At 39.3% G+C, this 27152-nt stretch overlaps 1 protein-coding gene across 15 annotated transcripts in view; it reads left to right on the top strand.

Annotated features, from left to right (window-relative positions):
- The window catches only part of ptprma (protein tyrosine phosphatase receptor type Ma), a 267072-nt gene that overhangs the window by 183208 nt on the left and 56712 nt on the right, over positions 1 to 27152 (top strand). For 5 of the 15 annotated variants that reach the window (XM_017706827.2, XM_017706823.2, XM_017706821.2 and 2 more), the window contains exons 13-16: positions 808 to 844; positions 3239 to 3313; positions 9990 to 10125; positions 11768 to 11797. In XM_017706827.2, the coding sequence (XP_017562316.1) occupies positions 808 to 844; positions 3239 to 3313; positions 9990 to 10125; positions 11768 to 11797 (278 nt within the window). The remainder of the gene's footprint in view (positions 1 to 807; positions 845 to 3238; positions 3314 to 9989; positions 10126 to 11767; positions 11798 to 27152) is intronic. The other 10 variants (XM_037537049.1, XM_017706822.2, XM_037537050.1 and 7 more) reach the window with 3 other exon arrangements.

The raw sequence follows: 27152 nt of genomic DNA, 5'->3' as shown, positions 1-27152 counted from the left end.
TATTGGAGGCTGTGACTCATATTTCGTTTTTAAGCAAGGGCTTTTTTGGAGATTGTATACTTTGTGTCATTGCTTTTGCTGCTACTGGTGGTTTGACATTGCCCTTTCAGGGCCCCAGTGTAAAAAGGACCTGGGATATGTTTCATCTCAGTGAACTGGAGAACTTAAGACGTACTCCTGCTTTTTGCAGCCTAATCTGTTTTCTTCATCTGCAGCATTCAGTCGATTACCATAGGCAATAATTTCAACATGTTTCCCTCTACTTTCTCTGTACTAAACCCCTTTATTATAGAAGCCAGTGCATTAAACTATGCTGTAGAAAGGCTTGATGAGCAGATTAAAGATGAAATGGACTGGAGGAGGTGTGTGTAGTGGGTGGGATGTGGGAGTGTGTTGTAAGTTGATGATAGGTGACCTGAAAAGAGACCATACGCACACACAGTGTTAGGTCAGCTCAGGCCTCAGACTGCTGGCAAGTTAACAACCAGAGAGACTCGTATTCTAGTCTTACTATCCCTGTCTTCACCCGTCATCTCTCTCGCGCTTACTGTCCTCCGTCTGTTCCATTTTACGGTCAGCCTCCCCAGCAGATTGTGAGAGACAGAGAAGGTGACTGAAAGACATAGCCCCCCTAACAGCCATGACAGCTAGTGTGGTACCATTTTTGCAACAGAAGAATAATTTTTTTCTCTCTCTCTCTCCCTGTCTTTCCCTCTCTCCTCTTGCTTTTACTTCTTTATGTGTTTCTCTGTCTCCCTTTCTCTCTCTCTCTCTCTCTCTCTCTCTCTCTCTCTCTCTTTCTCACAGGAAACCAAAATCGATTGTGTTCGTGTGGCCACTAAAGGTAGGTCTATGTGACAATAAGCTTGTGTGGAGATTGAAACATTCCAAAACCTTTACAACAGCCCCTGGTTATTATGGCATGCCTGCAGAAAGCCCTCTGTGTGTTCATGTGTTCCACTGAACCCTACACATGCTTTTAAATGACAGTACATCTCTCAGTATCTAATCCTATTAACAGCATTGCAGCAAACACTGAGCACATGCTGACTTTTAAATACTGAATTCACTTTCATTTTCACTTGAAGTATTACATGACCTTGAATGTACTAATCCTACACTCTTAGAAATGCAGGTGCCAGAAACTGTTCTTTAGAGTGATGCCATAGAATAAACACTTTTGGTTCCCTAAAGAACGTTTCAGTGGATGGGTCTGCAAAGAACTCTGTAAATGAAATAAATAACTATGAATAACTTTTATTTAAGTTTAACGAATGTTTGCATAATGAAAAGGCTGTATTTCAATTAAGGTTTTTTTTTTCCAGTAAACCATATGTTTCCAAGAAAACTACACTTTCAAGTCAAGAATCATGTTATTTTTAAATCTTCATTTTTAAGAGTGTATCTGTGCTGGGAAAAGATGTTTTCACACATGCAAAACTCTCACACACTTACACTCACACACTACCTTATGGTTCTGATAGAAATTGTTATTTATTCAGCCAGTGCTAAATATACAATCAGTGAGTCAAAATCTCAAATCCATGCTACATTGTTTGAGCACAGTGCAGTCCAGTCATCTAGTTTCACATGTTCCCCCTAAAGTAATCCTGCTATTACCTGTTAAAACAAATAGTGAACATTGATGAAGATAAATAATAAAGTTTGTCTTTTTATCTCCATTTCTAATGCTTTACTAGTTTCTAGTTTTTTAAAAATGTACAGTCACAAACTGTTTTTGTCAGTGTTTTGATAAAAGCATCAATGTAGAGTAGATTATTTATGTGCTGTCAGATGTACTATAATATGTACCCATATAATATTGATTTTTAGTTGTTTAAAATATAACAATACTGAGTTTTTTCAGTACATTGTTTATACCTTTTATAATAGGGCTGTCACTACCAATTGTACTAGTAATTGTGCAACCTGTTCTTCATTCTGACAAGTAATTGAACAGGCAGAATGTTCTAAAAAGCCCAAACAATAAGAACAGACTTAGCAGAACAATAACTAACCACCCACAGCATTTCAAAAATATGAAAAATGCTAAGCAAAATAGAAAATAAGAAAAAACTACTACATAAAAATACTGTCACACGTTACAAACAAAATAGCAACTTTACAGAAGATGGCAATAATGTTCTTAACCTTTACTGCAAGCCAATGTAAAGAGATTTTGTTCCAGGTAATTATTGAGCATTTCATTTGACCTATTTATCATCTTAATTTCACATAACGTAAAAGGTGTTGTGCTCAAATGATGGAGAAAAATAACTTGAAAACCTCGTTATGCAGTAAAGGAGTAATAAGCTTTCCTGACAGCTCTGTGCTCCTTACTCCTCTAGCTGAAGCAGAATAAATGTGAGCACTGGCCTAGCTGTAAAGGCGAGCTTCCCTCAGCATATTGCTGGAGCACTGTTTGATGGTACTGTAGGGTAACACTGCTCCTCGTGACAGATGGAACATAGCTCCACTGAAAGCTGAGCGACGTTTGATTTCAGAGCCCAGAATCGCTTGGCAGTGTTGCGTTCCTGACCTCCCGTGGACCATTAGCGAACATGGGAGGCACTTAGCAAGCCACAGGCTCGTCTCGGCACTAGCCTGCACACCGTTTGGAATTTAATTGAGCACAGATGGTAGATAATCTATTTTCCTTACTACATGCCATCTCTCTAATGGTGCCAGGGCTGTGCTATGCAAATGAGTGGCTTTTTTTTTTTCGCTTTATTTTTCAAGACGGTGGTCACAGATAGCAAATGCATCTAAATACACGCACACTCCCTCCCTACACCCCCAACCCCCAAAAAGATTAGAAGAGAATGGGCTTCCTCTCTTTGTTCAACGTTTATGGGTTTGAAATGAGTTGTCTTATTTAGTCTACACAGACGTGGATGGCTTTTGTCTAGAAATTGCTTTTGTCTATCATTTTCTTACTGAATGTTCAAGGTAGCTGTCACTCTGCTGAGACTCAAGGGAGGTATCAATGCGATGAATGCTTCTTAAGTACAAAAAACACATACACACACTGTTCCATCACTTGAATGGCCTGCCTTTGTCAATTGAATAACTACTAAATGTTTTGAGTAACAACAGCAGGCTTGTCTGTCTTTCTGTCTGCCTAGCACTGTGACTAAAGATTCCTCTTTGGCCAGCCTCTGGCTTCAGCCTACTCTTCTTTCTCTCTGTCTCTTCTCTCCTGCCTGCATGTTGGCCTGGAACTCTTCTCTTGCCTTAGCTGCCATTATCGTGACCCAGCTCACCACGCCGTACATACGCATCGTGCCAGCCGCAGGCGACAGCCAGCTAACAGGTCAGACCCCACTGCTCGGCCTCTTTAACACTCTACATGTGTGTGTTTCTGAACTCCGCCTCTTTGTGAAGGACTGTAGTGTGTGTGTGTGTGTGTGTGTGTGTGTGTGTGTGGGTGCTGTTTGATTTTGTGCAGTCTTGTAATTCTTGCATGGTACTGTGCTAAAATGGTGTGAAACTATTTAGACTATGCACAAATTTGTACACCATCAAATTGCATCCTCAACAGAAAACACACTTAAAGGATAATTCCACCAATTTTTGAAAAGTGCATAATTAAGGTGTAAACAAAGTCATATAATAGGGGTTTGACACAGCGGTGTTCTAGAGATACTAACAAAATCAGAATTTTTCATGGTAGAAATCAGACATCTAAAAAGTTTAACACTTCCAAAAGCTCCCTCACAGAAGGTTATTACATGAAGTGCTCAAGAATACACTGCCTGAGACAATAGTGTTGTTATAGGATTTTGGTCTTTAACTTGTTTTTAGCCATTTATGTTGGAGAGGTATATGCAGGACATTAGGACATTACAAGGCAAAATAGTCCCCAAAGAAAGCATATTTTTTCAGATTTACCTTGTTTTGCCAATATCAGAGTTGCATATAAAAAGTCAAGAGACGTGTGTAGGTTCGTTGTTCACCACCACTGTAAAGAAATTCAGGTCTGTACATTCATCATACTCTACAATGAACCATTTCACATCAAACCACTCTGAATTGCTTTGTTTACATCCCGCCTATTGAATTATAAATCAGTGGAATTTCCCTTTAAATATGAGTAATGTTTGTACTGTTTCTAATTATGTGCTGAGTTTAAAATACTGGGTAAGAAAATAATAAAATATGAAATATGCCATCACTTTTGCACAGGCCATATTTTATGTTATTTGTTCCCAATATGTCAAACTCAGTAAATAAATAGTTATAGTGCATTAAATGTGCAGAAGTGTATTTTCTGTAGAGGATGTCACCGGGGTGCCCAAACTTTTGCATACAACTGTTTCCGGGCAGTAAGTTTGTCCTTGCATTTACATATTAGAATAAATAGTGATAAACTTAAATGTGGTTAAAAGTAATTATAACGTCTTGCTTCGAAGTGCACAATTATTGCTTGATTATCTAAACCTGGGTTATCAAAGAAAGTTGCTGACCACCAACATGAAACCATACCTTACAAGTCCATAAGTCACTTGTGGTTGTATTTGTTAGGTTGTATGAAGCCAAAATTTAGTCAGGAATTCTGTCTAAGTTCAATATGCTTCATGAGTCCCCAGGTATAGGATACTAACCCCAAGGAGACTTGCCAGCCAACATACTGACACACATATATTAATATAAGAATGTAAACTATATATATAATAATAATAATCACAATTTTTATCACAATATTCGTGTTTTTCCAATGAACTTAGACTTTGCACAGTACTATATATAAAATGCATTGAGATATTTACTGTTTATATGTCTAACTTTTTTTCCTGCATGCTGTACAGTGAAGATGCTTATGCATGTTATCGTGTTTGTAATTTGTTCACTGCATGCTGTTGATTCTTACTTATTATTGATGGCCACATGGTGCAATACATTAGAAGGTCTTACCATCCAGTGCAACACTTCAGTTTAAGCCACTATTCTATATTCATCTAATGCAGAAGGTCAGTTTTTATTGGATTAGCCTTGCTGTTCCATTCTGCAAACTTAATACCATTTTGTACCTTAAAAGAGACAGCCATGGACTCATGAGCTCATTTTTATTCAGGGTTGGAGTACAGTTTGAAAGAGAAGTGGAAAGAGGAAATCAATACAGCCCCACAAGGCCACGTGAATCACAAAACCTCGTCATTTCGCATGCGTGACAAAGCTATTGTGTTCAACCTGCTGTCAGAACATTACACTTAAATATTTACCAGCCACATTGGTGACGTGTGGAATGGAAACTTTCTGTGTGGTGTTTGTGGAAGGAACCCCTCTTATCCAAGAGCTACAAATTTTCAGCCTCTAAAATGCCTTACCTTTACTTTCACTCTTCACAAGCATATTTAACACTTTCCTGTAGGGCAGTGTTCATAGGCTACAAAGCACCTACGTAAGCCCCTTGTGACAACTGACATAGAGCTACATAAACATGTATAAACATTTAGGCTTAGCCTTAGGTGCTGATTTTCTGACTTTGTAAGTTGCAAGCTGAAATTTAGGGGTTAGAGTTTAGGACAGTCACCTCCCTACAGAAAGCACTCTATAAATGATGGTTGCATATATTTAGCTCGGTAAATGTTTTGAAATTAAATAGATAATAACATAATCTTGGTAATATCAAAAATCTGGAAGACTCTTTTTTTGTGGGACCATAAATTCCCTAAAAATGGTTTGAATTAATTCCATAAAATGGACCAGAAAACTTAATAAATTAGAGGCGTACAACAAAATGAGCTTCATATTAACATTTATAAGACCTGTTTTGCAATGTAAGCATTATATTCATAGACTAAGCCACAAAGTCTGCTGTTACAGTGCATGTCAATTCACTCAAAATAAGTGTCATAACACACTGATGTCAAACAAACTGATATAACTGGACAAAGGTGTTATGTCACCTTGACACCAAAGTTGACAAAAGCAGCCTCTATGGCGATGACAGTTGTTCAAGTAAGCCTTTATAAATGTTCATGCAGGTTTATATCAGTTGTCATTCTGAGCTTATGTGACGCCATGAGCGCCTGTCCTGCAGTAAGGTGTTATTTGAAAAATGTGGCGTTTTCCAAAGAAGCTTGCATCCCTACCTGTGGTCTTGGACTGAGTTGATCCTTGAGGTGATGTATGAATGTATGTGTGAGTGTGTGTGCTGTCTCTCACCTTTAGTCATTAGACGTGAGGGGTTTGTTTACTGTGTGTGCGGGTGTTGCAGCTGTTATGGCTGCAGTCTCTCTGGAGAGCTCCCCTCCCACTTACTGCTTTCACAGGCCACACACATAATGTCTCTCCAGCACCTATGGAGGAGTTTCAGCAGCACTGCCCACTGTTGCTCTGCCACAGCACGGACTGGACACAGCTCCCACCATGCGCTTTTCCTGACTGAATCTCAACTGTGCACAGCCATGAAAGGTTTCGAACTTAGAACTTAGGAAAGAGCAAATGGAAGAGTGATTCAACAAATGAGAGTGCTAGCATAGAAACCAAAATCTGAGAGATTCTTTCATAGATGCGCACTTAAAGCAAAAATTTTATTAGTGTCCCAAATATAGTCAGTCAGCTAAGACGTTTGGTGTCTGACGATTACTTCTTTAGTTTTGCGCTGGAGTTACAAGGTTAATGTTGCTAAGCTATTAGCCACCAGGTTAGCACAGTGCAAACTGCAGGCCTAAATCATCAGACACTTGCCTTAAACAAGTTTGAAGTGTTTGATTTCTAGGCCTAGGTAGGCCTTCAGTTTGAGCCATAAAAACCTTTTTCAAAATATGAGAAAAGCACCTCTATGACTTCTGTTAACCTCTGCTAGCCTCCCTACAATATTTTAGCAGTTTGTTATTGCTAAGTTAATGGAAATTCACCTGAGCCTTCTTTTTTGGCCATTCTAGATTAAACACAGACATCACAGACATTTGAAGCTTTAAAAAGACATTGCATGTTTTATTTGGAGCTTATGACAGACAGTAGCATATGTTTTACAGCGTACCAGTTCACAATGGCTCTTTCAGTAGAGATGCCTGGTGCAATTCTGCCGATGTTGTTTTCTACTTAGAACAATACATTGATTAGGCTGCTTCACATTGAGTGACATATCTAGAACTTCCAGAAGGCCTGATGTATATATATATATTTATATATGGTTATCTCTAAACTCTAAAAGTGGACAACCGCATAAACAAAACTGAAGCTTCAGTCTTGCTGCTTCTACTGTTTTAGTAATCCGACTTTTGTCCAATGTTGAGAGTAAGTTAAATTAGTTTAAATTTAGTTAGTTTTACTAATTATCACCACATATGCTAGATAAAGTGACTGAGCTTTCTTATACATATTGAAATGATAGCTACCTGACACAGCTGATTGACAATGACAAGGAATACAGTGTAAAACTGAAACTGAACTATTTAACTGTAATCCCAGCTAGGCATATAATTTGCACAATGCAAACCTGGTTGATATGAGCTTACTTTACTTGCTATCCAAGTAGCCTCATGGTTCCAATATAAAACTAAACTAAAGAACTGAACTTTGAACACCAAACATGACTTTTTCAGACTAAGCTTCAGTCAGCTTAGTAAAGCTCAAGTGTAAATAGGACTTGTGTATTGCAGAGAATCTAACTGAATCGAATTGAAGCTACCATAAATAAAAATAAACTCATAGATACCAAAAGTCCAAAAGTATCCTTCAAATTAGTGGTTTCAGCTACTTTAAGGTGCAACCATTACTGACACATGCGTTCAGTCACACACTGCTTGGATAATCTCCAATAAAACAGCAGTGCCGGTAGAATGGGACCATACACCTTGCCCAGTGCCAAGCATCAGCTATAGGGGTTAAATTAGCCCTGAGCATTGCAGTGTAACCATGTTCTCTGGAGTGATGGAGCTTCATCCAGTGCCTTTAGGATACGTTGGAATTAATTATCTGACATCAGTACCTGACCACACTAATACTCATGTGGCTGAATGCAATCAAATCCTCACAGCAATGTTCCAACATGTAAAGCATTCCCAGAAGAGTGAAGACAGTTACTGAAGCAAAGGGGGGACAAGAAACATTGAACAGGTGTCTGCAAACCTTTGGATACAACATGTAGCTAAAACTGGATGCTGTAGAGAAGCACTGAATGGCTGGGTGTTCACTCTCACCTCTGCAGTCAGTGCCAGTAAAGCCCGAATTCTCCCCCAGAATGAGACCCTGCTCTCTGACACAATCTGTCACCAAGGTAACCACGCCGCCCAGGCTGGAGTGATGGATGTTGTCACACACTGATTGAAAAAGTGGAGCTGGCAGCAGGAATAGATTCGCAGCCAGGCCAGAATTGAACTGCGTGTCCCGGGCTATTTTTCATCCCGTACTCATTTGCAGTGCTGGAAATGGATATTTCACCCGCTTCTGAACAGACGTGCCATCACATTATACAGTAAACAGCAGAACTTTCCCCTCTCCTCATCACTTGTTCATTCTATTACCAGCACGTTTTTCTGTGTGTATGTGTGCGTGTCTGTCCGTTTGTCTGTCTGTCTTCCCCTCCTTTATTCTTATAAGGTCTGTTCTGCGCCAGCGCAGAAAGGCTCGGCGCTGCGAGGTGTTGGTTATCTCTCTTGAGCAGATATTAAATGCTTGCGCCCATGGTGCGATCAGCCGTCACTGCCTACTCGAGGAATAAATGGCCCTGAAATAAGTTGCCACCCCACCCTTTCTTCCTCTTTTTCTTTTGGCTTGTTTTTGCTTCTTTTACGTTGCCACTCGCCATATGTGACCCAGATTTGAATATCCAAAGGCGATAGAAGAAGCAGTTATTGTGCCCATGTAGGAAAAAGAAAAATAGAAGAAAAAAACAATGGAAGTAGAGAAGCATGGTTAATCAGTTTATCTCCTTCGCTCAGGTGGAGGAAAGAGGGAGAGAGAGGGAGAAAGAGAGAGAGAGAGCAATAACTACTTAATTTGGGTGGGACTGGCAAAAGTGGGGTGACATTTTGGCAGTGGGTGATGATGAGTGGAGGATTAGGCCTTTTGCTCTGGTCATGAAGGAAAAGAGAAACCTGAGGGTCCTATTAAGGGTCCCGTTAGAATAATCATTCTCTGCCCTGAGCACCAAGTGCTGCGTAACTGATGAGAACCACAGATACGTACCGTTCTCTCTCATCCACTCTCTCTTTCTCTCTAACCCTCTTTCACTCTCTCTTTCATGCTCTCTTCTCCTTTTCCATGTCTGTCTCCCACTTTCGCTCATCTCTCTCTCTCTCTGCCTCCCTCTCTCTCTCAGTCTTTCTCTCTATCTGTCCTTTTTCTTTCTGTCACTTTCTCTTGCTCTATACCTTCTCTCTCTCTCTTTCACCTCTCTTTACCTATGCTCACTCTCTCTCCTACTGTTTCTTGATCTGTCACTTTCTCTTTCTTACTTCCTCTCCATCTGCTCTCTTTTTCTTCTCTCTCTACCTATTCTCTTACTCTTCTTCACCTTCACTCTTACTCTCTCTTCCTTCCTTACTCTCATTCTTTCTTTCTGTCTCTTTTTGTCTCTCTTTCTGTCACCATTTTACCTTTTTCTGTCCCACTCTTTCTCTCTCTTTCACTTTCTCTGTCTCTCTCACTTCACCCTTCTCTCTGTTTCTCTGTCTGTCTCTCTCCCTCTTTCTTTTTATTTGATGACTTCAAAGGTGAAAAAAGTTATTTAGATTGATTGAGTGATCAGTGAGTCTTTGCTGAAGGTTTTATGAGCAGAAGTTTAGGAAATACAAGTGAACAAAGAAGTCAGAGCAACTACTAGAATACTGATTTCAACTAAAACAAAGCCTTATGTTTTAAGAATTGTTTATTTCCTTTTCAGAAAGGGTACCATGCTGTGAGTTTAGCACTGTTTGTGTCAGCCAGAATATACAAAATATACTCATCAGCTGATTGAACACCCTAAAGCACAAATGAAACTAAAATCATTGTTGCAGTGTTGCAAGACTGAGACTTTGGCATGCCATTGGTTACAGGGGCAGCAACCAGAAAACCTGATGCAGTGGAGCCAGAGAAACAAACAGACCACACTGTTAAAATCGCTGGCGGTATCGCTGGCATCCTTCTCTTCGTCATCATCTTCCTCGGAGTAGTGCTGGTCATGAAGAAAAGGTAAGATTCATAGCTTTATTGAGTTGTAATTGTACACGTCTGATATTATGGCAGCTCAATACTGTGAAACAGACTTTAAATACCAGATTTGATGAGATAGATTTCGTAATGGTGCTGCAGCAAACAGAAATGAATGAAAATCAAGGTATTGCATGCATATGATTAGATGAAAGTCAACTTTAGTGAATCTATGCTGTTTGTCTTTCAACTCACAAACACCCCCTTTTGTCAGCCGAACAGTGAATAATTGATTTGATTGCTCTGATAACCACCATTAAAATGTTTGTGGCACCAGTGTACAGTGCATGATGAAATATTCATATTATTTTTTTCTCCATGCTATACTCAAACAAATGAACACGTTTTAATGACCCTGAAACTGGAAATAGAAAAACGTTTCTGAAGCTTATCTCGTGCTAGAAGAGTAAAAAAAAAAAAGGAAAGCAAGATAAGAGGGAAAAATTGATGAAAGGCTTTTTTTCTTTTTCTTTTTTTTTTCAAAGGGAGGCCTAGGGCATGTTGCTGCAGGCTAGTTTACATTAGCTCTCGTCCTCAGCTGGAGTGCAAGGCTCTCTGAGTTCTGTACAAAAAACCTCAGGAAGCAACACTCTGCAAATAGCCCAACTTCTTTTTGTATACTGCAAAGAGCCTGTAACGCACTATGTGAGTAGGCAAGTGTTCGATGACTTTAAATAGCGCCTATCCATTTTGCCTCCATCTGGAGCATAGCTGTGATTTAAAAGCAACAGAGACACAGAGGAAATATGTTTTAAATCCAAGTCATTGCCTCCTCTGAATAAGGATATTCATCTTTATTGATTTTTGCTGGTGAGTTTCTGAATGGCCAGACATTTGAAGAGGCATGCCTTCATTTTGCTAACTAAGCAAGACAGCCAGTTACGTAAAATCGATTGTTTGCATTGAGAGTGTAGTTTTTAGCATAATGACCTTGGCATATCTGGTTATAAATAAATGTGATTTGATGGATGCCATTGCCAGGGGCATTAGACTTTGAATAGGGACTGAAATCGTGACTACAACAGACACATAATAAACTGTCTGAGGCATATTTCTTTGATTAGCATTAGGAATATGTGTCACTGTCACAGTATTTAAATGGGGAGAAAACAAAAAACATCCAATTATACATTGTAACAGGGCCCAACGAGGTCATGTATGCATCTGAATGCAGATCTTTTGATAATGTTTATGCTAAGCTATTTTGGGAAACCAAGCCCTGTCTTAACAGCTTTACCTGTAACTTTCTCTTTCTTGATCTTTCCATCTCTGCTATCTAACGTGGCAGTGGCTCCTTCACTTACAGCTTCCCACAATTCCTTTCCCTCTCTACTACTCTGTTATGGCACATATATAAGGCCTAAAAAATGATAGGCAGCATTAGCCCTCCTAGTCCCCACCTCTCCTCCCCACTCAGCCAGTCAGAGCCAGCTCTCACATACCACACCCCCAGCAGCCACCTTGCCCTCACAGTCACTCAAGTAGCTCCTCACTTGTGTCACCATATCAGGTTTTGTTCATTTTCTATTTTTCGGACATTAATATTTTTACTTTTTCTTTCCTTCCATTTACATTTCTCCCCTCTCCACCACTGCTTTAATCCTTCCACCACCCCACTCGGCAGAAGAACCTATCACTCCTACACTTATTACCTGTAAGTAACCACTTTGTGAAATGCTTAGTTGCCATGCTTTCTCTCCACCACGCCGTTTGATATTCCATGCATGAAACCCAAGTGGCTTCCTTCCTCCTTTCAAACTGAAGCACAAGCTTTCCAGTGTTCTCGCTGTTTGGCACTGAGCTAACAGGCCTCGCCTGAAGATGCCAATCATTCAAGGTCCATTCGGATATTTTAAGCCTTTGCAAGCGGCATCCAAACCTCTTTGTTATCCTTTTTTAATGATGCACACTTAAATGAACCATGTCTTGGCACTGATACAGCTGCGCTCTGTTTTAAAAGCTTGACTCAATAATGGAAGAAAGAGCTCAAAATATGCTAATTATTCTCTTGAGATGACTCTACAGTGTTCCAGTTTGAAGGGGGAGATTTGACAAGTTACTGATATCCTAATTGATGAAAGATTCCCTTAGACACTAGAATGTTTTTTAGTCTTAACACATAGTGAGCAGTGGAGTTTTCCCCTTGCTTTGAGTTGAAGTGTTAAGTCACATGTGCCAAAGGCAAAGGGAAAGCTATGTGCTGCTGTGAGGCCTTCTAGCATTTCTAGCCATTGATTCACTGGAATGATGACTAACCCAAATCCTCTCCCATCTCAGAACACCAGCACAGACATGAAACCAGCCAGGGTTGTGTCTGCCTATTGGCCTAATAGTGTCCTGCATCCCATCTCACACTGCCATTACCCATTATTCTTAGTTCTCTCAGTCATCCATTTAACCAGTGCTCATCTTCACCACTTCAGTTGTTTTTCTTCCCTTCATGTTTTTTTTTTCTTTGTTTTTTGCATGGCTCTGTTAACAGCATGCGAACCCTCCTTTCGCTTTACACATTAAGAAAAGTTCTCTGTTAATAGGCAGCCCTGTGTAAAGAGCAGACTGTTACTGACTGAACAGACGGCCTTGTCTAAGCCCAGAATGTGAGGCAAACTGTGGAGGAAAGAAAGAGTAGCACACTCGAGGGCTTGGCACAGATGTTGATCTAAGAATTGGTTTTTGAGGCAAATTTAGATTTAACCTCAACTCTGATTCGTTTCTTAGTCATGTTTTAACATAGCAGCCCAATAGTCCAAAAATGTTTCTCAATTTGACATTTTTGGAGGATTTTGTCTTGGCTACAGTGAGTGCCAAATTGCTAGCTGTCACAAAAGCGCTGCCCCCCAGCTAGGATTTGAAGAAGGCTCTGCAGAATGTCTACAGGGCTTGAAGATAAACCCGTGATATAGGGACATTTTTTCCGTTTATAGACTTCTCTATGTTTGGCATACAGGGCTGTGACTGACATTATTTACTGCAAATTGTCTCCTCTCATATCTAAACATGGATTGCTCATAGACAAAAAGAATGTCACAGCTCTTTATTTCACAGCATTTACAATCAGTTTCCTTTTTGAGATTGTTAGCAGCAGAAGGTTAAATTGTATGTTGTTGCATAATTAGTTAGGCTTTAACACTTTAGCTTGATAGTATGTATTTATGCATGCTATAATATTATATCGTATTATACATCAGCTCATGTAGTGAACATGCTTGCATATAATGCTTTCTTCTGTGTAGTTCACCTTTAAATAACAACAAATTGGTGACTATTGTATTTAATTTGGTTTAATTTGGCAAGACAGATAGACAGGTGGATAGCTGAGAGAGGATCACTTTTGGTCTGTATTACTCTAGCAAGGCCAGACACAGTCTCATAATGAGAATACGTGTTTGGAGACAACTTGACAATCTTTTGGTGCTGGATTATGGTGAAATCCACTGCTAAAAGGCTATGTTCCATCAAATCTGTCCCAGATTCCTTTAGTCCATGCTCTTTTAATACCTGGAGTACAATTGATAACATAAGCAAAACAAGCAAGCAAGCAGGCAAAATGCTATCATTAGCTAACAGAACTGTTTTTACCACACCTAATGCCTTCATGTAATGTAATCTAACATCAGTGGGCTAAAGCAAAGTCTTAGGCTAAAGACAGGGTTTTTGTCCATTGGACAATGATGACGAGCACATCCCTTTTTAAGCACTGCCTTCGTAAGGCATTGGATTGGATGAGGCATTTCCATCCATATTTAGCTAAAATTTCACATGGTTGTCCCCAGACATTCCTGTTACAAGATCACATTTGGACCTGTGACTCTAGGCTTATACACTCACTGGCCACCTTATTACATACACCTCGCTAGTAAAAGGTTGGACCCCCTTTTGCCTTCAGAACTGCCTGAATTCTTCGTGACATACTTTCAACAAGGTGTTGGAAACATTCCTCAGAGATTCTGGTTGGTTATTTGAGTTACTGTTGCCTTTCTATCATCTCGAACCAGTCTGCCCATTCTCCTCTGACCTCTCACATCAACAAGGCATTTTCGTCCACACAACTGCCGCTCACTGAATATTTTCTCTTTTTCGGACCGTTCTCAGTAAACCCTAGAGATGGTTGTGTGTGAAAATCCCAGTAGATCAACAGTTTCTGAAATACTCAGACAAGCTCGCTTGAACTTTCTGTGCTTGGGAGATGGCGTGTGTGCTTTTCTCCGCTAGGAGAAAGTATGAAAACAGCGTGCCGATGCAGCTTTCTCCATCATTTCCTCAGATAGACGCTGCCAGAGAAGCAGCAGCCATAAAGCATGGAGCTCAAATGAGCGAGGGGCTCCCTCCATCACCCACTTGTGCTTAGCAGGGAAGGCAGGGAGACAGGGCCATTTAACTCCGGCCTTCGACAGAGTGAGTCCTGGCGCGCAAGAGCCTTAATTAAATCCTACACCGAGAGCTCACGCAGAACAAGAATCAAATTAATTGCAACAAGGGGATGCGCATTTGTCTCGTTTGACAGCCTCTGCGTATTGAGAGGAGTAGGAGGTAGAGGAAGTGTAGAGGGATGAAGAGGCAATTTGCACTCTCTTACTGCAAGTCTGATAGATGGAGGATCTGTCAAGAGTCGCCTTTTGTCCAGGTGTCTTCTCGTTGCCAAGTAACTCCCAATCAAGTTAGTTTTTGTCCCACCAGCCCCTCCCGGCTGCAATGGGATGTGATGAGCAAGCTTAGTCACAGTTTGGGCAGTAGTTGGCAGAGTACGGTAATTTATTCCGTACGCCTGGCTGAGCATTAGACTCTGCGACATGACGTCAAATTAATTCATTGTTGTTAATTGGCGTACGGAGCATACCTGGGGATTTACGCATAGCAGACACACTCCCATACAACCCCCTGGAGGAAATGGAATTAGTGTGCTGTAATAAAGCGTTTCTCATTCAACCATTAGAAAGAGATCTTTGTTATAGATTCACCACATCTTATCTAATATGTTGGGAAAGTTACATTCAGATCCAAAGTCTGTCCTGTTTAATTAATTGCTCCCAGAGTAGTTGGTGCCTGTGCATATTAGGGATGTGCATTCTGACAGATCTTCTGGTAAAATTAGAATAAAAGGTAGATTAAAAGGACAAAACAGCTGCTCAGAATTAAAAGGTTAAGCATCCTGCATGCAGGCAACATCACAGTCATGTAATACTAAGTCATATTCAAGGCAGTATTTGGTTCGTAGCATTCCTGTCAAAACCATGCATTGCGACTTTCAGTTTCCTTCATAAATATTGAAGTCGAGTGTAAAAGAGTCTAATCAAATGCTCTAGTAAACATTAGGTGGTGTGAGTTTTGTCCATAAGACCAAAAGGGCATATTACAGCTATTGATTGAGAGCCATCTTTCTAGTAAATAAATCTCAGGCGGAAAACAAATTGCTCTATTGCCACCTACACAGATGACCCGGTTCCTCACAAATCATCACAGAACAAGACCCTGCTCATTGTAGAGGCCAGTCAGTGAGGGTGCTTCAAGCTTGGCTTTCGTACATACGCTGAGAAGAGTGGCGAAAAAAGCTGGAGAGCTACAAAGGGCTACACTGGAATCCAGTGAGAGGCCTGCACGGCTATCACAGATGACCCTTGGGCATATGTTGTGTTCCTGCTGCTTTAGATGAGCAGTCCTTTTTTAATTCCTTTTTGCTCCAGGTCAGAGCAGAGTAGATTAATTTTGTTTGTGACAGGAAGGCTTTTTTTTATGTGGCCGACATGGCCAGTGGTTTTCTGAGTCAAACTGTGGATTTGGGGTCACAGTGCAGTGCGAGAGGAAGAGAACAAAATTGCCTCCCTTGCAGGGAACATTAGATCTTTGATTTGGTAGCTTTGTTCGCTTGTTGGGGGGGGTGGGGGGAGCAGCTCAGCTTGTTCTGCTCCACTGGCAAGTGCCTTTTTGTCAAAATAAATATGGACCCTCTGATGCGAATTGACTCTTAATAATTTGAGGAGCTCACATGAACAGTTGGTGCATAAAAAATGTAACATTACACTGGCATACATTAAATGGTCAAATTTGATGGGTACATTTAATTAAAGAGGGGCGAAAGTCAGTTTGATCAACTGACCCAGAACGTATGTGAGGCAATAAGTCCCAGAAATCTAGATGGAATTTCCCAATGAATAAACTATAGTCATTAGAGATTAGATTTGGCCCTATCCTTTGGTAAAGACCAATGATACGCTTAGAAAATCATTCAATGATGTAATTTATTGCAGTAATGATAACATTTTGTCATTTTAGCTGTTACTAATTTGTCTACATACAATTGAATATGTTGATTGTTCTCAGGCACTAGGCCTTTACTGACTTTTACACTGACTTTGAGAAGTGTTTTGATGGATAAAAGTCACTTAAGGATGACCAAAGCATTTTGCATGACACTGGCAAAGGAATAACAGCAGTGAGCTAAAAAACATAACTGAAGACAAGGAATCATGATCATTATACTTGATAAGTATCTTTGTATATTTTTCTCCTCATCCTGTGTAAAATGTAAAGCAGGGTAGCTGTTCTTGACACATTTGTCCACCGTTTTAAACTTATTGTAATATTTATAACATACATCCATAAATGTATGAGGCTTTCATCTATCATCCTATAAATCAAACATAATGAGAGCCTAAAGCAGTTCTACATCAATATGGGTCGAGCTATAACAGTTATTATGTGAGTTATACACTGTGAGTTTGTACATGTTCTGTACATGTACTTTTAAACGCTACAAGGACATACATAAATGCAGTCCATCATGTTCTTGAACTTTCAGAAGAACTGCTGAGGCTTCTGCGAGTGACATGAGAGAGCACGCTGTAAACATATTTGCTTGCTTTTAAAATGCAAAAATCTCCCCAGCCAATCTGCTGAACATTTGTCAGTTTGTAAGAGGGTTTTAAATATTTATAGTCAATATGTTTGGTCTCTAGAAAGATCAGTGTGAAATGAAGGAGGAGGCGCCCGGGCTGTACTAGAGTCTGACTGTCTGGAGGGAGAATTTTGTGTAGCTTATATAGCTTGTTGAGGATTGTTTGACGATAGATGAAGCTCGCCCAGCTAGTAACTGCTCATTACTGATGTGGTATAGTAAAGCTACTCAATTCAACTTAATTCTTTTTTTAATTTTTGCATAATTCAATCACTGAGAGTCATTAGAGTGGTTTGATTAAATGCTTTTCTATGTATTGTTGATCAAGGTAAAGCAAAAAAAATTGTTTTCTTTGGGGACTCTTTTTTCCATATAATGCCCTGCGTGTTACCATCTGCTATGGATGGATTTGTAAAAAAAAACACATTTTAGGAGGAAATCTTATCTCAAAACTAGCATAAAATAGTAAGGTCAGACATCAGGCAGCACATTCATAGGTATTTCACGTTATAACTGTAATCCACACTTCAGACGTCAATAAATAAATTCAATAAACTACATAGTACGCTGTACACTAAACTGTGCAAACATTAAGTATAAGACAGCAGATATTAAATACAAAATAAAGTAATAAACCTTGAGAGGCTGTGGGTTACAGTGATTTTATCAGAAGGAATGTTGTTCTGAACCTCCTTCCGCATGATAAAGTCGTGGGCTGGAGGTTAGGGAACTGACCCTGTGAACGGAAGGTTGCCGGTTCGATCCCCAGTGCCGACAGTCCATGACTGAGGTGTCCTTGAGCAAGACACCTAACCCCCAATTGCTCCCTGGGTGCTGTACATAGGGCTGCCCACCGCTCTGGGCAAGTATGCTCACTGCCCCCTAGTGTGTGTGGTGTTCCACTTCACGGATGGGTTAAATGCAGGTGGAATTTCCCCGTTTGTGGGATTAAAAAAGTATCACTTAATTTAAAATCACAGCTTTGAGTGGCTTATTGCTTTTATTAAACAGTGACTAAGATTAAATATGATAAAATAGACAATTTTTCAGGAAGTAAATTGTCATTATTAATAATAATCACCATAAACGATAAATGTAGTTTCTTTACAGTATTGTGTGATTGACAAGCATGAACTGATGAATGAGAAGAAGAATGTCTGGTCACCCAACACTGTATTCTGTGGTCGTTTCATGCACTTTTTATTTTTTTGTCATACAACAATAAACATATGATAACACAGCATTGCATAATGCAAAAACCTTCATTTATGAGTACTGTTTGGTGACCAAATTGCCACCACAAGTCAATCTAACAGCACCCCTTTTAGACACTGGGGCTGAATCTCAAGGGCTCCCTGCTTTCTACATAGTGCACTACATAGAATAAAAGTACTGGCTCCTGCACCACAACAGTGAATAACATAACTAAAAAATAGTAATTTGGTATTAAGCTACATCCGTTCTCTACAAATAGTGCACTATAAAGCTGTGGAAGCTAGAATTTCAAATTTTAAATAGCACACTTTTTATGGATATGTATTTATTTATACAGAGCCATTTGGGATTCAGCCTGGCACTACTACAGTTAAGGCACGTAAGCTATTCAAGTGACTTTCGTTAGACTTTTATAATGACGTTACTTACATTACTGTAAATCACACTGTAATTACCTTAATTCAAGCTTGTGATATTAATTATGGAGTTGTTAGCTAGCTGACCTGCCTAGTTCTAGTCAAGAAAATAAGTTGTCATCCCCTCAGTTTAAACAAAACATGGGTTCTTGTGACATCACAAAAAACAATGAATTCAAGCTGAGCTGTTTTTGCAGTTACTCTATATACAATGTATGAAGTGGGGAGTGAAACTGTAGCAATGTTTATGTTCATATTTTTTATTTCAAAATAGCAACTGGAATGTTCAGTTTTCAGTGATATGGACTCAACAGTGATATTTAAAGTCAACATGAATCAGAAGTCACAGCACGTTTTTCATTGTGTGAAGCACAGTGTTAGAGAGAAATTTCGAGTTAGAGAAATATTTTATCCTGATGAAGGTGGGGTTGGTGGAAGGTATTATGGGATATGTTTGATTGATAGTATTTCTTTACCTGGTGATGCAGTCATTATACTTCAATCAAAGATTACTGGACAACAGGAATTTTGTCTTTTAAATGATGTGACAAAATATATCGTGCTTATAGGGACCAAGGGCATGAAATAGACATTAAAAATTGCTATTTTGATTTCAGGTTCACATTAACGGGTGTCTGAACATTTGATCAAATACTTTTTGTTCACAGTGAAATGCTTTGTCAGTGCGAAAACTGACTATAATGATTGAGCTTGAATGTTGAAATAGGAATTCCTATAATGGGAATTTGGACCAGGCTTTTGAATGAAGATAGTATGAGACAGCTGCTCCTGTCATGTCTCTATGAAGGCTCAGTGTTTGCGGTAAGTGTGCGCTGTGACAGATTGTTGAAGTAAGGTCGTACTGTAGCAGTCGGGCAGTAAGCAGCAGATGTTGTGAAAGAAGATGTTGTGCTCCACCTGCAACAGTGTAATTAAGCTGTCAAGCCATAATGTCTTAATGTCTCCTCCTCCCGCATGATCCTTCACGCATGAGATGCTCATTCAAATCATAACGCAGATTGGGTTTTCTCATTCATCTAAACAGGCAAATTAATATTGCAAATCAGGTTTAGTCAGTCTTTATTAAGGTCAGATTTGTGTTTTTCTAATGCCATGTCAAGAACGCCACATTAAATGGCATTAACTGAAAGTGTAGGTGTTGTGCAAGCACCTTTGAGAAAAATAGGATATAAAAGCATTGGCTATTAACTGAATGGAGCCTAGAGGATTTGAAATAGCCTCATTTCTTGTTTACAGGAAAATAATGTATATCTAATTATACATTATATTTTCTGCAGATAAAGAACCATAGCCTCATAAACAGGCACTGTGGACTACAGATTTTCACGCAAACTGTGTGTAGCCCCACGCACTGACGGTTAAAGTTAAGTAATGAACAGATAGCAGTGTTACAAAAATTAAATTCTTTCCTGTCAAACATCCTACAGAGGAGTAGTTCTAGCTACAAAATAGAGTATGTGAATTGATGTGGACTGTGCAAGTGGCATATATTGCATTGTGCTTTCACATTCGTACATCTGGTTCTGAGAATTTTAACAGTGGTATTCTGATGGCAAGCATTCTTTCAGCATGTGCTTAAAGCTTAGCCACTGTGTTGTGTTAATCACACGATTGTGAATGGAAGTCTCTTCAATGACATGTCTTTTAAACCCCTATGGAAATTTACACTTGATTTTAAAAGTTGGAGTAAAATCAAAGCAAAACACATCCACAGCACATTACTCAAATTCTTGTGAATCAGGTGCATAATATCATCAACCGCACGTAATATGTAAATCCACTTTTTTTTGCATGATCTTCCCACATATCCTTCCTTCAAATGCATATGTTTGAGGAAGAAAAGCTCATGTTGCCTTTTTTTCATGCACACGGCCCACAACCTGCACATTTAGGTTTATGCTCCAGTTTTGTACGTTGTGCCTGAACCTGGGGCAAAAGCCTTAGTGTGTTGGCCCTATTGTCTCATTTGTTTTTAAATATATTTTATATACGAAAATCAATAATTCTTGCTTTTCTCACACCGGTAACATATTTTGATTAGCAATGTCTATAAAAAGACAAATTTCCAAATTCCCTAAAAATATTACTAGACGTACAAGAAAACCTACAATTACAAAAATGGTGTGTCTCTGAGATAATTGGCCTCAGGGTTACAGGGTTCCAGGAGCTTGTTACAAGAAGAGTGTTTCAAATTCTGCATATTTTCTGAGGCAAAATCAACTATCTAAGATGTTCAGAAGCATAAAGGACAATTGTGTTAATATCCTTCATGTCATTTCTGACCAAAATGTCAGTTAAAACCTCATACAATTCTAATGTCTCATAGTTGAATTGACTTACTCAGCTGAAACCAGAAATCTGTCAGAGAAAATATAGAGGTGACCTCTGTGTGTGTGCATGTGGAAGTGCTGTTGACGGCATAGTGACAGCTCATCCCAAGCTTCAGTGCCCATGCCACTCATTTGAATTCCTGTGCACTGTCAACCATACATATTAATAGATAATTCCTCCTAATTCATCTTAGTCCTTTGTCTCAGCGTGTTGGTGTGAACCTAAATGACCACTGATATAAACACCCTTAGATATATCCCTTATTCATGGTGTGTTTATGTGTAGAAAAGGTGGGTGCAGTATCATTGTTTAATTTTCTAGCTTAAATTAATAGTGTAAACAGATTACTGCTGATCTTGAATAATCGCATTAGTGTAGGTAGTTCATTGGGATTATCGCATTTGCTCAAAAACCCTAAAAATATATTCAAATTCATTTACAATTCAGTGGATTTTGCTATAGGGAAAGTCAAATAATTTCTGTAGGTGTGTGCAGTTTCCAATTTTCATCCCTGCTGTCCAATTAGAACACTAGTAGTTACATGTTCAAACCCATGAATCTCTATATCATATGTATCATATGAACAGTTAATGGTTCCAACTCCTCTGTGATTGTAGCCCCTCACTCTTGTTCATGGATTCTTGTTACAATGGAGGCTCGCAAGGTGAACTGTGGCTTTCAACTTGCTTTTGTTAGTTTGCTGCTCATTGATTTATCCACAGGTCTCTCGCAAGCACTGTCCAGTGTACTCTGTTATGGGTGTTGGTTTAAATGCTGTAATGAGATGGCTACGTAGCAACATAGAGTGTATGAGTAGCTGGGCCTCAGCTTGCACTGCTATGGCTTAAAGGGCCAAACTAGGAAAATGCATTAAAACTAGACAGGTTGGAATTTCATAACTACTAGAAAGCGCATTAAGGTTATTTTAACATTTTAATTTGACGTGCTTATTTATACCACAAAAGAATAATTTTATAAACAAATACTTTCTTTTGTAGAGAAATAGCATGAGAAATTTGTCAATTACATATTTAAATTCTGAGTATCTGTAGCTTTATGGCACCTTTTTGTTACTATGTTATGTTACTATGCAGTGAATATTGCTTGTTTATTGCTAACAGCCAAACGATCAAATTGTTGGTCACAGAAACTGAAAGAAATGTTCAAAGAAACTGGTTGAAATTAAGTTACCTTTATTCATAAAACTAACCAATATCTATTATTTAAATCTGTCAATATATATGAATAATACTGTGTGCTGGCTATGGAGATGAAACATAGGCTAATTTACATGGTCAAAAGACCACTAATGGGCTTACGTGGTAGAAGCACTCAGAACTCTTTTTTGTATGTTTTTCTTATGACAATGTCATATGAAAATATGCACTAATTTAGTAAAAGTCAGGTAGCAGTACATATGGGGGTATATGTTTGTCAAAGTTATCTCATCTCAAATTAAAACAATTTAAAAACAGACTGTCATAGCTAGTTAGTGGAATGAACTGTTTATCATGTTAACCAGCTTCTAAACTTTGACAGCCTTAAACCAAATAGAACCAGAGATAATATTGCATGACTATGTTTGTGATAAAAAGTCTCATTAAGTTTTTTCTTGGCCTTCCTATGCCCACTATATTTGGGGGGGAGGGGATTTGTCCATGATCAACTGGTCTTTCAAGGGCATACACATGTGCAGGTCACTTCAGATATGGGGATGGTTCTATGGATTTCAAAACCAAGCTCTTCTCCTATGCAAAGGTTTAATATAGAAGAATGCACCGCAGATAGTTTCACTCAGATTATTTTCCCATTCAGTCTCTTCAGCCATTGCCAGCATATCAAAAATGAAATATCTTTTTTGTGAAATGAATAGCCCCCGGTGCTCCCATGGTTCTCTCAGAGTGTGTTTTCTACATATTAATGGAGATGCCATCATGCTCCTGTGTGTCCGTCTCGGCTTTACCCCGAGGTCGGTGTCAGCGCACCCCTGCCAAACATCCAGATTTATAGCTGTAAATGATGAACAGAATGGGCTTTTTTTCTGTAATGCCGGTCTGGACAGAGTGCTTCGCTCAAGGGTACATCTGCAGCTCGGCTCTCTAGAGACCCTGGCCATCACAGCTCCCCACCACGCACATCACAGCAAGAGCTTTTATTTATGTTTTTCTCTCTGAAAAAAAAGAGAGAGAGAAACTTACCTCTCTTTAAAAGGATTTTCACTTTTTTCCATCTCTATCAACCTAGGCCCTCTCTATCTGCAGGGTTTCAGGTTAAACTTCAAAAGGAAAGAGCTTGTGCCTGAAAAAGGGGAAAAAATATGGAATGGAGAAAGAGAAAATCTCTAGTTGCTTTTGAAAAAAAGCGAAAAGAACAGAGAGAGAAATTGAAAGGTTCAGAGAGGAATCTACAGGGACAGTGACTTGCTAGCATTAGGTATGCATGGGCAGTGGATGTGTTTTTCTGTGTGTGGGGTGAAGGCACAGCAGGATGTGACCGGCTGCGTGTGTACTTCAACTTGTCCTTCCTACGCCCACCATTTCAGGATGGCTGCGGGGCCGCTGAATAAACAAGCATATGTCCCGTTGTTGCACTTCAGTTCTCTGATGTGCTTTTGTCAGTAACTGAGATACACAAGCCCATCACTGCAAAATATCAGAATTTTGTCTGGCCTTTTAGCGTTAGCTTTCCTCCAGAGACTCCTGCAGCTGAAGACCACATATTGTGTGGCAGCGCTAGACTCCTGAGTCTAGCTGTTGCAATATTAGCATTGCACTTTAAAAGAGTCAGCAACTGTTCCGGGGCAGCAGACTGTTTTGGCTCTGTGCAGACAGTGAGCCCAGCAGGGCCGCTGCAGCTACAGCAGGATTGCCGAGTTGCCAAAGTGGCTACAAAGAGAGCATCTCTCATCTGAAGTGATGCGTTTCTCTCTCAGCTGGTGTCAGACTCTTTAAGCCCCTCAGCAGCTTCTCCAACACTGACTTCCTGTCTCAGGATTGATGACGCCGCCTCAGCCGCCGAACGCCACCAATCTGTTGTTTGTCATTTTCTTTCCCAACCAGCAAGCTACTGAGCAAGTACCCTGCTTTTTATTTGCACGTCAGAATTTCCAGCTCACTGTTAGTTGTACATGGAGTAAGAGTTTGTAGCAATTATTATCAAGTTAGACAAACAAGTTAGGCAAAAACGAAACTAGACAGGTTGGGAAAGACAGTGACGAACAGCCCAGTCTATCAGATGTGTGACCACATACATACAGTACTGTGAAAAAAGTCAGAGTGAAAAAGTCATGCTGTAGCTACTGTAATTAGCATCTTTTATCATTTTCACAGTACTGTTATGGTTAACCCATATGGATCATTCTGCTGAAGTGTTTCAAAGTGAAAACTGAGTCGAAAATGGACTTTAAATTTGGACTTTAGACTAAAATCCTTGATTTGAATGACCTATACCTCAATAATAATTACTTTATTAAAAAACGTTTTTGAACATTCTATTTTGTCCTTATCAAAACAACCATAACAAAAAAACAAATGTCCTTCCGTGACTAGCAGACATAGCTTTGGATAATTGTACACACATAAAATCTTAATATTTTTCATTAAAACATAAAATGCTTTACTTAATTGCAGAAAATGTGTTTTGGTATGGACAGTTCTTAATATTACACACTGATTATCAGTCTTTGAGGCACATTTACCATCCCTGTATGTGAGGGACAGGGAGGCAGTCTCACTACCTGCCCTAAACTGGAGGGGCGTTGGTAAAATAAAACTCCGCCTATGAACTAAAACTCTGTGTTTAGGTAGTGACATGAAAATGTGGGGCAGCATGTTTGAACAAAGTTTTTTTTTTATTTAAAGATTGAATCATCGCAAATCTAAGCAAAAATGAATTACATAGATCATTTAAAAATGTAATTATTATCACAAGTCAAAATTAAGGAGTTTAGGACAGGTCTAGGACAGCCGAGTACCCTATAAATGATGATATTGTATGTATTTAGCTTATTGCTACCTGAACTGATTCCTTGGATTTGAATAGGAAATAACAATTTTTGTAAATATCTAAAGTCTGAATACTTAATTGTTTTTTAAATCATTTTATTTACTTGGCCGTATACACTTTTAAGTCATAATGGGGCACTAAAGCATGACTCTAGTGTCAAGACTTCGTACTGGCCTCTTTGACATGTCTTCTGCCACTCATATTGGTGAAGCTCTGTAGACTGCTTTCACATTTGTTTTCCATTTTCCCTCTGCTTGCTCTCCCCATTTTACCCTGAGAAGGTGTGCGTCCTGACCTTTGCAAGGAAATAGGCTGCTCTCACTTTTGTCAAACTCCCTGCAGTTGTTTCACTTCTCCTTCCCAGGAGAAAACATGAAACGGAGACAATGCCTCAAACTAAAATGAAGGTTGGATGAAGTGCCTGTGAAATTTTGCACACTTGGAGCTCTACTTTCTTAAAAAGAGTTTAATGTAGTTTAAATAAAAAAGCCAAAACAAACCAAATATCCACCAGATTTTTATGTTCTACTGAGTGTTTGTGTTTTTAACAAGAGAGGAGCTACTGTTCTTCCAGATGGTTGGCAGCATTTGCTATTGTAGGAAACATTATCATTTACAGAGATGGAAAATGAAATGGGGACAAATGTGCTTGAGGCATAAGCATACAGACCACATCTCACTAATCCAGACTTATCTGCCAACTCTGCTGTTGTTGACAGTGAGCTTATTCCATTCCTGTACTGTATGCACATGCCAAGGTTGCTTTTTCAGGCAAAAACTCAAGCTGCTGGTTTAATGCTTTTGCATGCGAGCGCTGCCCGAGGTTGTGTCATTTCTAAACTATGCGCCTGAGTGTCTTGGGTAAACAGGGCAAATGCTGACACTGCTAAATGTAAGTAAAATAGGGAAGAAACAAAAGTTAACAGTGAGAATGTAAACAGTAGAATGTTGTTTACGTACTCAGAATGCCTTATGTTAGCTTTTTTGGCGTTGCAAATATAATAGAAGCAAAGCTGAATGGATGGGCGAATGCTATTTAGCTGTTTTGTGTTTGGCTTTCTATTCAACAGTTGTGTGGTATTTGGAGCATTTAATTGCGAAAGGCACTGTAGCTGTCTCTGCATTCTGCGAGCACAAACACCATTCAGCTTTGCTGTCACCCTCTATAACCTCGAAAATGTAAGTTTACTACTGGAGTGCAGGCAATACAGCAACTGAGGACTTAGTCAGTAGAGCCTGTAGTTGTTGCTATAAAAATGTTTAACAGTTCATGGAACAAAGTAATTATTGTACTACATGTTGGGGCTTTAGTGTACGTATAATGCCTTCCATTTATAGCGTGGTTGGCTGTTGTGCCTTCCTTAGAGTTCAATAATCTTAATCTTAGAGCCAAGCAAACTTTTGGGTACACTGTTATTAGATACAGTCATGCGAAGTCAGTACACCCCATGAAAAGTTTGGATATTTTTTTCAAAAATTTGACACTTAAAATGAACTTTTTTTGTCATCTTTTATGTAAATATAATGAAAAACGGGCAATTTGGAAATGGAAATAAGTACACCCCTACCCTACATATACCACTAATTCAGATGTGTCAAAGTGAAATGACATGCATCTGATCAGGTACTAATGATCAGAACACTGGTAGAGAATATCTTGGAAGAACCTGATATCAGCTGGAATGCATGGTGGTGGAAATGTTATGGTTTGGGGCTGCTTTGCTCTCTGGCCAACTTGCAACCATTGAATCGACTATGAATTTTCTGTCAGACCAGAGAGTGCTAGAAGAACATGAGGTCTGTCAAAAAGTTGAAGCTAAAGAAGTGGACCTTCCAACAGGATAATGGATCCCAAACATACAAAGTAAATCCACAAAGGAATGGCTCTAATGGAGGAAGTGTAAGGTTATGGAATGGCCTAATCAAAGCCCAGATCGGTATCCCATTGAAATGCTGTGGAGAGATTTTACAACCCCTGGCAAAAATTCTAGAATCACCACTCTTGGAGGAAGATCTTTTAATTGTTTAATTTTGTAGAAAAAGGTTCATCACAGAGACATGCCACAATTTTTTTTAAAAAATTCAAACCTTCTGGCATTAAGAAAACAATAAAAAAAGAAATAAATATA

The sequence above is a fragment of the Pygocentrus nattereri genome, chromosome 3 (assembly GCF_015220715.1).
Source record: "Pygocentrus nattereri isolate fPygNat1 chromosome 3, fPygNat1.pri, whole genome shotgun sequence".
NCBI classification, from domain to species: Eukaryota; Metazoa; Chordata; class Actinopteri; order Characiformes; family Serrasalmidae; genus Pygocentrus; species Pygocentrus nattereri.
The sequence above is the reverse complement of the archived record's forward strand: the minus strand, read 5'-3'. Positions and strand labels throughout refer to the sequence as shown.